This window comes from Sinohyriopsis cumingii, chromosome 9 (assembly GCF_028554795.1).
Source record: "Sinohyriopsis cumingii isolate HCF-2022 chromosome 9, ASM2855479v2, whole genome shotgun sequence".
Taxonomy (NCBI): Eukaryota; Metazoa; Mollusca; class Bivalvia; order Unionida; family Unionidae; genus Sinohyriopsis; species Sinohyriopsis cumingii.
Genome location: NC_142969.1, coordinates 11,867,040 through 11,881,599, shown reverse-complemented (window position 1 = coordinate 11,881,599; position 14,560 = coordinate 11,867,040). Strand labels below are relative to the sequence as shown.

Sequence of the window (14,560 nt, the reverse complement as noted above, 5' to 3'; positions counted from 1 at the left end):
TCTTACAGATTAGAACTATTGGCACAAACAACATACAGCTCAGATCAAAGGTGTTAATAGTCTGCATGCTGATTTCTTCTGCAGTTTGAACCTTTATGGGAGTAAGGGAGATAATTCAACTTACCTTTTTGCCATGAAGTGCCAGACAGTGACACACTTGGAAACAGCTCCGGCACCCAAGTCACCACCACAGCCCTCGTCCTTTTTGGAAGTCCCCATTACCTTGCCTCTTTGGGGTCCAACATGATTCCTACTACAGAATGGGACAGAGCTAACAAACAGCCAAGTTCCATCTCACTCAGCAGACATAATGACAGGTTACATGGATCAAATATACCATAACCCATCCCAACTGACGATCCTAATGACATCTTCCTCACTCTGATGGTCTATTTCGGTAACAACTGGCCTAGGCCATATACTAGGGATGATGAAGGGCCAGTCATCAATATTACATGGGCTCAATCAATAACAGCTGAAGTTTGCAAGACGTTGAACACGTCTTTTACAAACATGTGCAGCGACCAGTCTAACTCATACAACCTCATTACACTTGTTCAGCATGATATTACAAGTAGATTCTTATGCCTCAACAGATGTCGCCTTGCAATTTCTCTACACTCTGCCATGAAAAGAGCCCTTTTTCTCAGCAACTTTCTTAAAGTCATGGTTTCTAATTCAGGACATTCTACGTTTTGTCTATACTAATAAACCTGAAAACATAAGTGAAATTAATGTGCCAGTGTATGCACTGAGTGACCACTACCAAGTCTGCATAACTGGACATGTTCCAAAATCATCTAAAAATGGTCAACACATTGAAATACAATACAGGGACTTTAAACAGTTTGATGAGGAAATGTTCTTAAATGATTTAGTTTGCAAACCCTTCCAATCAGTTTGTAATATAGCTGATGTCAACACTGCCTTAGACAAATGGCATCAGATGTTCCATGCAGTCTTAGACAAGCATGCCCCAATTAAAACAAACAGGGTTAAACACCAAATTTCACCCAGTTGGATTACCCCTGAGATCAATGAGGCTAGGCACCTAGAAGATAATTTCCACAAGAAAAAAGACATGAAAAGCTGTAGAAAGTGGAGGAATAAAACTAAGCACCTGATAGATAAGGCAAAAGCGAACTACTATAAACAGGCTATTTATGAAAGTAAGAGTACCAAGACATTGCGGAAGCATCTAAAAGAGCTGAACCCACCCAAGAACAGTTGGGTTTTTTCCCCCCTAGACTTAAGCAAAACGAGGATATAGCAACATCTGTACAAGATATTGTGGAAATGTTCAACAATTTCTTCATAAGCATCTCCATTAACAGTATTCAGAACCAGACAAACAACGCAATTGGACTTGATGCTTTTCTGTTATTTATAAGAGCTAAAATTCCTAATGGATAATTAGTTTTTATTTGCTAATGTTAGTGAAGCTGATGTTTTTGATATGCTAACGAAGGTGAATTTTAATAAATCCTCTGGGATGGATGGTATTGGTCCATGAATTCTCAAATTTGCTGCACCAAAAGTCACTAACACATATCATAAACTTAAGTATAATGAGTGGTAATTTTCCAGAAACACTGAAATGTGCAAAGGTTACACCTATATTTAAGAAAGGAGAAAAGGAGGATCCAGGGAATTACAGACCAATATCAATTCTACCTGTATAGTCAAAATTATTTTGAAAAACATGTAGCCATTCATGTCTATAAGTTTTTTTAAACATACTCTCTTTTTCAATAAGTGCAATCTGGATTTAGAAAGTACCACTCGTGTCAAACAGAATTTACCAAATTAATTGATCTTTGGCTAAAGGAAATGGATAATGGACATATGACTGGATAATGGACATATGACTGGGATTGTTTTCCTTGACTTCAAGAAAGCCTTTGATGTTTTTGATCATGAAATTCAGCTGCAAAAGTTGAACTGTTACTGGTTCAACAATCTATCTTTAAACTGGTTTAGATCATACCTAAACCAATGGTCTCAACAAGTAAGCATTGGCAATATTAGCTCTTAAACTTGCACTATTCATTCAAGGGTCCCTCAAGGCTCAGTTTTAGGCCCTTTCCTCTTCCTTATCTGTATCAATGATCTACCATTAAATAATGAATCCACAATTACAGATTTGTTTGCAGACGATGCAATCTTATATACATCTAGTTCTGATACTGAAGTTATCCAAATGAGATTAAACTCAGACCTTATTAGAGTCCAAAACTGGGCACAACAAAATAGGATGGTAATTAATTAAGGTAAAACAAAATGTGTGATTTTGGGGACATCACAAAAGCTACACATGTACACATTTGTCATCCCAAAGGGCCTAGTTCAATCTGGTAGGACCTATATACACAGCTCAACAGGTCACATTTCCAGGTTGATAGCTTCTTAAGACCTGGCTTCATGACTTCAGCTGGATTCGCATGGGGAAATGTTTTTCTCTTTTGAAGCCACTCCCCGACAGATGGAGTCTCCTCTAGTCGGGCTACTTAGAAGCTGTCATATTTTAGGGGATCAGAGATTTTATCTCTGGGGTAAGAAGATGTACCTCCCTCCACCTCTTACTTATTCTGCTAAGGTATTATGATTGGGTAATGTATATAGAAGAAGAAACCAATTTTTTATAGTAAAATGTTTTTTCAAAAATACTTACCCAATCATAATACACATACACCCTCCCAGCCTCCCTGCAGTTACATCCATAATGAGTGCACCTTCCGCTCCAGTAATAACTAACATATCCTTATGCCTTGCCACCAAGTCTTATATGTAAGGGGAGATCATTCTGTCTGACCATCAATGGGTCAGCAGACAACTTTTAGCTCCCGAGAGAGAGAGAGAGAGAGAGAGAGAGATTTGGGTGATAAACATTTCACATTTCGTGGCTAATGTGACATTTTCCATTATTTCCATCTGGATTCTGTGAATCGACAAAATTTATTTCAAGGTTCTGTGTTCAGTTGCACTTAATTAGTGCTTGAAAATTATATTTGTTTCCTTGAAAAGTGCTTAAATTAACTGATGAAATGTCTGTATAAATCATATCCAGGCTAATTAAATTTGCTATGTGTGTTTACATGCATATAACAATGTTCTAATGAGATATTTTGTTCAGTTTAATGTATTTATACTTTTGACTTTTTATATGTGGTCTATTTTTCTGCTTCACTGGCTGAAAAACATTTTTAGAAACACAAATCTGGTCATATTATAAAAAAGCTTCAGGTTCTCAAAACTAGGTGTTAAATAAATTGTAACTGTTTAGGATCCATGCAAACTAGTCCAGAAAATGAAATTGTTTAGTTTATCTATTCAGATTTATTAAATTAAAATTTTCTTTATTCTGAAGGAGCTCCAAGGGGGCCTCCATTGCCTCGTCCATTGATTCCACGTGAAAGAAGCAGCTTTGAGAGGCTCCTTGATGTTCTGGTCGGAGATGGTCCACAAAATAGATATGCTCTTATTTGTAAAATGTGTCACTCCCACAACGGTATGGCCTTGAAAGAAGAATTTGAATATTTAAGTAAGTATTTGTTTGATCTGATCAGGATTATAACAATGAACAAGTTTGTGCAAAATGTCAGCTAGCCTTGAATTGAAATGTTCATGAAATAGCACAAAAAGTTGCTGGCTCAGCAAAAATACACGACTTTTGCCATATGCTGAAATATATTTATAGCACTGCTTAACAATCAAACCTATGTCATAGACCACTGTTACTATGAGGCCTTTTGTCCTCAAAAGTAAGCCACAAAATTTGATTTGTCAATAGAAGAAAAGAAATCATAACATGAAACTTGTGTGATTGAGATTTTGTGTCAGCTAATCTGAGGATTACTTTGGAAAAGTCACTTTTGATTCCCTGACAATAAAATCTCAGTTTCCAAGTCAGTCTGAAAGTTTTTAGCTCCACTGGTCATCTACCAGAAGAGTTTATAAGGTAGCCTGTTGTCAGTTTGTCCATTTACACAAGATTGTTGTCACTACTTCTCATAAACTGCCTGGAGGATTGGCTTGGAAACTAATGCACATATTCATCCCAAGTCTAGTATATCAAAATGAGGTTTTCACTTAGACTTATTATAATGTCATGATGGTCCCATAAAGGTGACAATATGAGATCCAGTCTGGCCAGTTTGAGGATGTTTTCTCTACTCCTCTTGAATTGAAATTTATAGCAATATGAGTTTTTATTTAAAGACTTCATATGATGTCTAGTTGGTTCGAAAATGGTGCTATTCTTAGGCTGCCATCATGGTGACCATCTTGAAAATCTTGTTTACCATTGAGAATATCAAGATGGTTTCCACACTCTGCAGTTGACGAGAAGATATGATCCTATTTTGGATTCCTGGAAATACTTTTCTGCTAGTAGACTGTTAGTCCCATTAAAGAGACTCTTTTTATACACGGTTTAAGCGACCTTGTTATTTGCTTTATTTCAGAGAGAGAATGGTCACAAGAAAAGTTTCATTTTCAGACAGTTATATCATTTGGATCATATTTTTTTTCTTCTTCTTTTATTGTCCTGTATTGATAGTTTCAACACTACCTTCAGAGAAGGGTGGCTGAGTGGTCTAAAGTGCTCTCTGTTATGGATCATTGCCATCTCACCGCTCTCTGCGTGGGTTCGGGTCTCCGATTTGGCCAGTGTGGGTATGTGAGAAAGCTTGCCATTAGCTTCTCGTGGGTCAGTGGTTCTTTCTGGTGTTTTTCTGGGTTCTTCCTCCACCATTAATACTGCCGCCGTGTATAGCCTATCGTGTGTTGAAAAATGGCGTTAAACCCTACAACAACAACAACAACCTTCAGAGAAAATAATGCAAGTTATCAATGCATTGAAGTTGTCTTTTTTTGTTGTTATTGTATTTATTCCATAACTAAATTTTATTTTGTTAGATGGTACGACTTTGTATTATAAGTACGTCAGATTATTCACAACCTAACATTATTACCATGATAAATGCAATTTCTGTGTAATAATTGCATAATAAATTGCCATTTTTGAGCTGATAATATACTTCTGAATTTTGTGCTTATTTTGGCCATTTACTTTCTGACCGCATGACTTGGATCAATTCATTTGGTAAGGAAGAAAAGGAGATGAAAAGGATTTCACTGTTGGTCCAAAATAGTGATTTTAAAAAAACAAGTCGAGTTTTTAATGCGTAAGTTGTGATTTTCCTTACACTTATATTAACTTGAATTTTTCTGTAGTAAGCGTTGAGCATTTTTTATGAATTATGAGTATTACTGACTCTGTTTTTCTGTTCATCCTTGACAGCTTTTAGATGTTGTTACTGTCACTCCCTAAACCCAGCAAAGAAGCACCGACCCTCTGCACCCCGAATTGAGCCCCTAATGCAGCAACCCAACCCAGAAGAAGGTAAATCTAGTTATCTCCATTTTGCCTGACATATTCCAACACTTAAAAATTTGTGTCATTTACCTTTGAAATAAGTGGTTAAATAAGTTGGGATTTTCAGTTACTTGATACAAGGTTGACAGGTAAAATTGACTAGGCTTCTTTATTAATTTCTGAAGTTGATAACTAAACTTTTCAGCCAAGATTTTCAAAGTGCTGATAGGCTAAGAATTAGGGAAAAAGGTTAGAAATCATGCTCATTGGCAAGTGTGAGACGATTATCTGGTTTTATTTTCAAGTAATAAAATTACTATGGCATTAATGGGTTAAATTTTAATCAGCAGACTGTGTTATCCAATAATTATTGAATACTCAGAGTGATTTGTTTTTTTCTCAAAAAATCTGTTTGCAAATTTTCTGTATATTGTAAAGCCTGTTTTTTTCATATTTCTTTTATATATTGAGATTTATAAATTAGAAAAGTGATGAAAATACATTAGAATAAAAAATGTATGTCATAAATCCAAGTTAAATAGAAACATGATTCACAAATACTGCAAAGTCTAAATTAAAGAAAACTTTCACAGAAATTTTAATCTTGATTTGATAGACATTTTCAGAATTTTAAACAAATGATGTAGGAGAGAAAACATTTGGACAGTATAGGCATATTGTTGATGTTCAGCAAAAATTTGATTCATTTATGTTCTCTTCATCAGAGTTCAGCTGAATCATTTAATATTCAAAAGTGTGTATATTTTTATTGGACATCAAATATGTGATCAGGGAAAATGTTTCTGCGGTGGGAGAAATGTCACAGAATTTGATGACAGTTGAAACCCTGAACATATATGCACAGTCAAACCTTGATTGAGACAACTAAGGGAGACAACCTTTTTGCCCAGGGATGCATTCTGTGATAGTGTTTACATGGAGGTCTTTGACTTGTTTAATGAGTTAGTGTTGTATAAAAATGAGACTCTGTATTTTGTGTTACGGAATTTACCCATTTTTGACTTTATATTTGTTTTGCATGCTTTTGGGGAAGCCAGGATTGTACTGATGTGTCATCAATTACTATGCATCCATATATATTTGTCTAAACTAATAAATTCATTAGGGAACAGGGAAGATGTTTATCGGATACATACTGAAGGCTAAACTGTACTAAGTTCAGATTGTTTTAGAATTTCGTATTTATCATCATGGCTCTTAATAATCTGGAAATGCTATATCATTCCACCATGTCATCTGGAAATGCTATATCATTCCACCATGTCATCTGGAAGTAATATATCATTCCACCATGCCATCTGGAAATAATATATCATTTCACCAAGTCATCTGGAAATGCGGTAACATTCTGCCATGTCATCTGGAAATAATATATCATTCCATCATGTCATCTGGAAATGCTATATGATTCCACCATGTCATCTGGAAATGCTATATCATTTCACCATGTCGTCTGAAAATAATATATCATTCCATTATGTCATCTGGAAATGCGGTAACATTCTGCCATGTCATCTGGAAATAATATATCATTCTATCATGTCACCTGGAAATACTATATCATTTCACCATGTCATCTGGATATAATATATTCCACAGTGTCACCTAGAAATACTACCATGTCAGCAAATTCTGCATGTCGTGTAATTCTGTGCAATGTTATACAATTTCTGAAACATTGGATCTCATGTTGTCTGGTTGAAAATCCAGTTTGTATCGATTCAGTAAAGAATGATTGTCCTTTAATTAAGGAAAGTGATATAAAGTGTACAAAATATCCCACATTTCTACTCCAAATGCATATGAAAATGTGATTTGTAAATGTCAACATGAAGACTCACTCCATGACCTTCTTGAACTTCTAACCCAGAAAAACCTATTTAATATTTATCTTTTAGAATCGTACAATAAATACGTTATTTAAAAGATGAAATATTTACTTTAGAACAATACTACATCTTAATCCAAGTTTCCAATTTTGCACACCTACTTTATTGTTTGCTATCCAACTTTTCAACTTGTGCTCGAATGGGATTCTCAAGATATTCCCTGGCATATAGTCTGTTTCTGAATTCTTTAGTAATTTTGTTCTCATAAATGAGATGATGTAAACACGTTACATCCTATTCATTGTTGTTTCTCCTCAACATAATTATTATTTTGTTATAAAATGTATAACTTTACTAATTCTTTACAAGATTGGTTTAGTTTGCTTAATATCTCTTACCTTTTATTGGCATTGTTACATTGAATTTTGTAAAACCAGCTATAAACCTGACCTAATTACTCAACTGAAATGCTGACAGAATGAGACTAAAATAATGTATTTCATTTCCATACCCCGATGCATAAACATTACATCTTTTCAAAGCTATGCACAGAATAGGCTGACATATTGTGAGTCATGAAAACAACATAGGGGTAGTATCCCATGTGACCAAAATTAATTATTATTTTGAACAGAATATTCTGGTGACAATTGTCTCTTTTCAAATGGTACGCATTGCAGCATTTTATTTTTGTCCATCGGTCAATTGGTGATGAAAACCTTACATGGCAGAAATGCCCAACAGCGGTGTAATATAAGATTCCACTGTGTCATCCTGGAAATAATATAACATTCCACCATGCCATCTAGAAATAATACTGTATATCATTCCACCATTTAATCTTGAAATAATATATCGTTCCACCATGTTATCTGGACTTAATATTATCATTTCACCATTTCATCTGGAAATAATATATCACTCCACCATTTCGTCTGGAAATAATATATCATTCCACCATTTCATCTGGAAATAATATATAATTCCACCATCTCATCTGGAAATAATATATCATTCCACCATCTCATCTGGAAAGAATATATCACTCAGCCATGTCATCTGGAATTAATCCATCATTTCATTCTATAATTCCATTGTTTAATATTTTATTTAAAATATTTTCAGATGTTGAAAAAGAGGAAGGTGAGGATGATAAGAATAAAAATGCCGGTGAATATGATGACAATGATGATGATGATGATAATGAAGAAAATGGAGACAATCAAGATATAGAGACCATTCCACAAGCTGATGAGGCAGATGTTCAGGAAGTAGAAAAGATGGATACAGATGGTATTGAAAAAATGGATATAGACGATATCAAGAATAAAGAAGTGAAATGAAGACAGAAATTTAAACCTTAGAAAAGCCAAGTACCATAGAAATGTATACGACTCTTTGAGGTTTTTATTTTTAGTGTGTTTTTGTCAGTGTTTGTTCCGACTTGTTTGAGGTAATAAGAGACAATATTCGAACAGTGAACATATTTGCCATGACAGTTCATGTTTGTTGATGTGCTTGAGTGCAGAGCTGTATATTTTACTGAATTGTGTTCTGTTGTTATACTCAGTTGCATGAAGATGCAGGAGATTGATTGGTTTTTCATGTCTGTAGCCTGACAGCATACCAGGGATATTTAATGATATGCACATACCTACATAAACGCACCAGTTTAGAGATGCAATCAGTTATTGTTTGCATCTTGTGCTACACCGATCTGTGTTCAGATTTTAAGAAATTGTTGACTGACCATATATTAGCTGCATTAGAAGCCATGACACAAAGACATAATCCGTTTATTTTATTGTGAATCGGTCACTTTCTATACACAGTCTTTCTTGTGCTCTCTGTCTTTGTGTCTGTCTTCCTCTTTTCATTCACATTTTTCTTCATCTGATACTAGTTTGTTTGCTTCCCATCATGACTTTCTGGATCAGATTCCCATGTTAAGCAGTGACTGTAATCATGTACGATAAATCTTTTGTTGCCTACAGATGAAATGGTTATATACTCATAAAATAAAAGAACTATTCATTAGCTTAGAATTAATTAAAATTTATAGCTTGTTAAATATATTTAACTTGTATGTTGGAAAGTACAGTCTTGACCCTCACTGAATATGACATACACCTCCATTCATGCAAAAATATATTTGTTTCCAATTGTTGTTATACTAAATTTGTACAGATTTGTTAATTTAAAATGGATGTAATAAAAATATAAGGACTTTTTGTTGCACTCAATCAGTTATATTTAGACATGTTGAAGATAAGCTGTATACTGACATTCCAGTTCCATGCTGATTCTCTTTTTCTTCTTGAAGGAGACATTGACATGTTGAAAAGGACACTGACATTTTGAAAATGAAATTGAAAGGTTGATGAGGATATGGACTTGTAGCATTCATTAACTTTCATGAGACAGAATTATAATGGGAAGAATTGCAATATCTGCAATAACATCTGAAGAAATTTGTTCACATATAAGACTTAGGAATGCTTTTTATTTTTGTTGTTCTTTTGTAAAGTAAAACTCAGTACCCCTTTATCACTTTCTAATAGTGAGAGATTATTTAATGTTATTCTAGTTTTTCACGATCTTTTTGTTGTTAATGGATCAGTAAGTGTTTGTGTCATATAAAACTGAAATAGATTCATCTTGATTTTCCTCAGTGACTAAAGGTTGTTGAGTGTAAATTTTCTCTCTGAGCTATTCTCTTCACACAATCAGTAGACGTGACTTTTTCTTGATGCCTTTCACAGAAACAATTATTTTTTGCTTGAAGAATATCGAACCATAGATATCACTGGCTTGCCTTTTGACCCTTTTTATATCCTTTTCAATGGAATAGCCCTCAGGAAAACAACGAGTTTTGAAAACATTTCTTAGATTGAATCTTGTCTCATGAACCATTGATCTCATGACATTTTGAATCAAAAATAGACTCAGAAATTAGGAATTTTAGTGTTTGTAGCATGGGTTATACATGCCAGTCAAACAAGATTTTGATACCAGGTTAATATTAATAATAACAGCGACACACTGGATAGTGCATCTTCTTTGCTGTTTGTAACAGAGCAAAATAAAACCTGCCTTTTCATTTTTGTATAAAGAACACTTGCTTTTGAAGACAATCATTAGAAAACCATTTTCAAAAATTTCCTTCACACATTTAATCCATACATAATCAACAGCTGCCCAGTTAGGACAAAACTGTACAGTCCCTTAACTGGTTGAATACACAAAATTGTACAGTCCCTTAATTGGCTCATACACAAAACTGTACAGTCCCTTAACTGGTTGAATACACAAAATTGTACAGTCCCTTAATTGGCTTAATACACAAAACTGTACAGTCCCATAACTGGTTGAATACACAAAACTGTACAGTCCCTTAACTGGTTTAATACACAAAACTGTACAGTCCCTTAACTGGTTTAATACACAAAACTACAGTCCCTTAACTGGTTTAATACACAGGTTTTATGGTGGATGAAGTTCAAATGATTTAGATACTGTCCTAAGATGATTTGTTTAAACTGCAGACATACTAATTGATGATAGTATTTATGATGACATCAAGGTTCCCCTTTCATAAAAAATCTCAACCTGAGAAAACATGCATGGGAATAACCTATTTATTGAGTATAATCAACTCCAGCCACTAGATCACTGTGGTGTACCTGTAATTAAAAAATTGAAGAGACTTTTGAAAAAAAGTAACATTAACATCAAAACTCCACTGTGATGGGGTCTGCAGCCTGTACCAGACAAATGAGTAGTGTGTGCTATCCAGTTTAAAATAAAATAGTATTGTGTATAGCTTCATTGTTATTATTGATTGTTGTATAGCTTCATTGTTATTATTGATTGTCATATTGCTTTCCGTCTTTCAATCATTAGTATATACAGGAATATTTTATAATTGATCATAATTATTCCCATAATGTGCTTAATACCCAGTGGTATATAGTTCATTTGGAATCTCAGATCTGAGATTTTAATAGAAGTTACATTAAGCATGCATATACAGTGGTCTCCCCCACCCCACCCCACCCCCGAGTGTCCATCTCAGGACAGGACAGTAAAGAGGCTACCTTACATGATGCCAGTCTAGTGTATTTTTACGTTGTGTCCCTAAGCAGAGGTAAATCCATTTTAAGGCCACCTGTACATTGCATTAGAGGTGGCCTTATAATGAATTTTATGAATTCATGAAAGAAAAAACATGATGGTGTAATTTCTTGCACTCAGCCTCCATCCTTCGAGTAAGTGTACAAATGTTGTGATAAGAGTTTTTAAATGCTTTTTGGTGGTTTATGGAAAAATGTGCTGAATTAATCTGATGATATGTCTCCATTTTCATCAGACTTCACTTTTTTGTGCTGTGTTTTTGGACAATCTGTCAGCTAGGTGAGTTTTTTTCTTCTTTATTTAAATGCATGCATGTATTGATTGCATTTGGTTTGTCATACAAGACAGAGTTCTGGTGTTAATTTTCAGTGGTGCATGTTCTATTTATTTAAATATTTATGTATTCATACAATTGCTCTATAATAATTTACAGGATTACTTATACATAAACAGTATATTTGATATATCCTTGTATAAAAGTAATTATTGTTTAGTGTAATGCTGAATTACATTAATTATTTCAACATTTTAGTGTTCTTACTTTTTCATTTATTGACAGTACTTTGCAGTTTCAGCATTGCAGATGTGCGTTCTCACATTGCTGTATGTGTATGATCATATTTTCTTGAACAACATTGGGGAATATCTGTCTTTTATCACATGACTGCTGTCTTTCATCCATGACCTTTCATCTGTGATTGTAGTGCACACAGACTGGTAAAAACATTGCAATTTTCATCATTGAGAATTTTTTGACCGTAATCAAGATAAACAATAATTGCAACATTTTAAACGTATGCAGTAGTTGTGGTGTTCCGCAAACAGGATGTTTTGTACTGATTAGCCAGCATTATGGATTCTGTGGCAAGGTTTGGAGTCTTAGTTATTATTTTGTTAAATTTATCATATTATTTACAAAAGTAAAATGGATTCTAGATCAAAGTTGAATCGACTAGAGTGTATGATGGACCTACTGGCTCAGTTTTACAAAACTACTTAAGTTCCCACTCTGAAATTGGGGCCTTGGGTGGCCGAGTTGCTTCCCTTTACAGATGACTGACATCTCACCTCTGTCCATGTGGGTTAGAGTTTTGGGCTCGGCTAATATGGGTATGTGAGAAAGCTTGTCAATAGCTTTGCATAGGTCAGAGGCTCTTCCTGGATTCTTCATCCACAAAATATACTGGCCACCATGTATAGTCAATCGTGTGCTGAAAAATGGCATTAAACCCAGAGAAAGAACAACAAATTATAATTCTGTGCTTTCTTGATGAGGGTATTAAATATTTATTTTTATTGTTGTTAGTGTTGGAATAATAAAATATTAGAAAATTATCATCATAAAAGTTTGGAATAAATTTGTGCAATTTAGGGATTGGCAACATACATATTTTATGACCATAATGAAATCTTACATATTGATGTGTTGCAGATTTGTGAAAATTGTATATCATGAACATTGATGATGTACAATACACCTTTAACTCTTTCACCGTATGATGAGGAATCTTTTTAACCTATTAAAGATTTTCTTACAGAAATGTACAGCACATTAAGCTAGAGAGATATTAACAAATTTCACTTCGAACATTTGTATAACTGTTGTGATACAAGGAGGCCAGATTTTATTAAATTTCAACAGATGATAGCACACATTATTAGTACATTAAATTATTTGTATAAAAATTTTGACTTTTCACTTGGTGAAATCATATCTTAATGATTGTAGTCTATACATTTGTTGTTTTTTTGTACAGTAAGTACTAAAAGGCATCTTCAAATTCTTACACATAAATTATCTACAAATAGAATTTTTAAAGATTTTCTACAAGAAATAATGATCTCAATGTGTTTCCAGTTTTCTTTAGAACATATAGAAATTTAACTCAGAAATTTAATTCATAGAAATTTAATTCATAGATAGGATAGGCAGAAAGTTTTGAAAATAAATTCTGGAATATTTCTTGGGCAAATATGTGTCTTATTGTAAACAGCTAAACTGGTCTTTAAATTTTCATGACTGTAAGTGCATAGTCAGCAGTTGTCTAGTAAATATTTGTGAAAACCTTTAGAAAGATGAAATGTAACTTGGAAATGTCTAGATAAAGATGAAATGTTTTTAAAACAAAGAAGTCCATACATATTCAAACACAATAGTTATTTGTAATGCTTGTAAGTAAGGTTTGATAACTTTAAATTTCAAATTAGTTTCTACAGACCAGAACAGAAGTCGAGATAACTCCATACTAGTATTATTCTTCTCCCTTCTTTTTTCTTTTTCTTAATGATAAATTTGAACACTTCAGTGCATTTTGTACCATGAAAATTTGCCAGTTTAGATTTTGCTGTTATATGCTTTGAAAACTTAGATACTGTGTCACGTTTAAAATCTATGTGTCTATGACCAGTTTCTACCCTTTAGCATCATAATCCTTGTATTAGTGGCAGTATTGGAGACATTTTCAAAAGGCAAAATAGTGGACTTTTTATCTTAATACAGTATAATTCCACCTGTTTTTGTCTTATTAACACCTGTAGTATATAGAGAAATAGATATCCCATGTAAAATGCAGACATACCTATATCAGTGAAACAAGAGTCGATAAACCTCATCACAGTCCAAACTTCTTATGATCTTCTTTCAGTCACCTGTGCATTTGACAGAACAGGTTGCACTGTACATTTGAATATCAAATCCAGACATGCCAATACTACGCTACTTTCATTATCCTTGTGGTGATGCATGATTTTGTGTTTGTTTAACTTAAATGTTTATATTGGCATTAAAAAGTGACAAATTTTGAAAATAAAACATTACTTTTAAAAATGGTTGGTTTTTTCTTCTTTTTTTTCTTAGTTTGAAGATAATATCTAGCAATCTAAATCTTGAAATTCTGTAAATTTTACACCTAAGCAGCATCATGCATGGATATGTCTCTTTGGATAAAAGGGTCTTCTGTTAAAAGTTAGTCACAGTAACCTATATACTGTTCATCTTCCAAGTTTAGGGGATGGCAGGACACTGGTGTTCCATGAATGCATGTATGGACAGAAAGATTATTGTAATGGCCATGCATCCATTAGCACAAGTCTTCACTATACCTCCAAAACTACAGAGAAAATTGCCATGACACTTTTTACATGTATTAGTTCTAATCAGTCTAGCTGTCTGAAATGAAAATGGGGTATACGTACCATA

General features: G+C 33.8%; 1 protein-coding gene across 2 annotated transcripts in view; it reads left to right on the top strand.

The window, feature by feature from the left end:
- Window positions 1-14,190, top strand: part of LOC149791269 (endoplasmic reticulum junction formation protein lunapark-B-like) — a 49,287-nt gene extending 35,097 nt beyond the window's left edge. For both annotated transcript variants that reach the window (XM_089969777.1, XM_089969778.1), the window contains 3 exons: window positions 3,368-3,541; window positions 5,303-5,404; window positions 8,353-14,190. In XM_089969777.1, the coding sequence (XP_089825903.1) occupies window positions 3,368-3,541; window positions 5,303-5,404; window positions 8,353-8,570 (494 nt within the window). In that variant the 3' untranslated portion in view covers window positions 8,571-14,190. The remainder of the gene's footprint in view (window positions 1-3,367; window positions 3,542-5,302; window positions 5,405-8,352) is intronic.
- The last annotated feature ends 370 nt before the right edge of the window (window positions 14,191-14,560 follow it).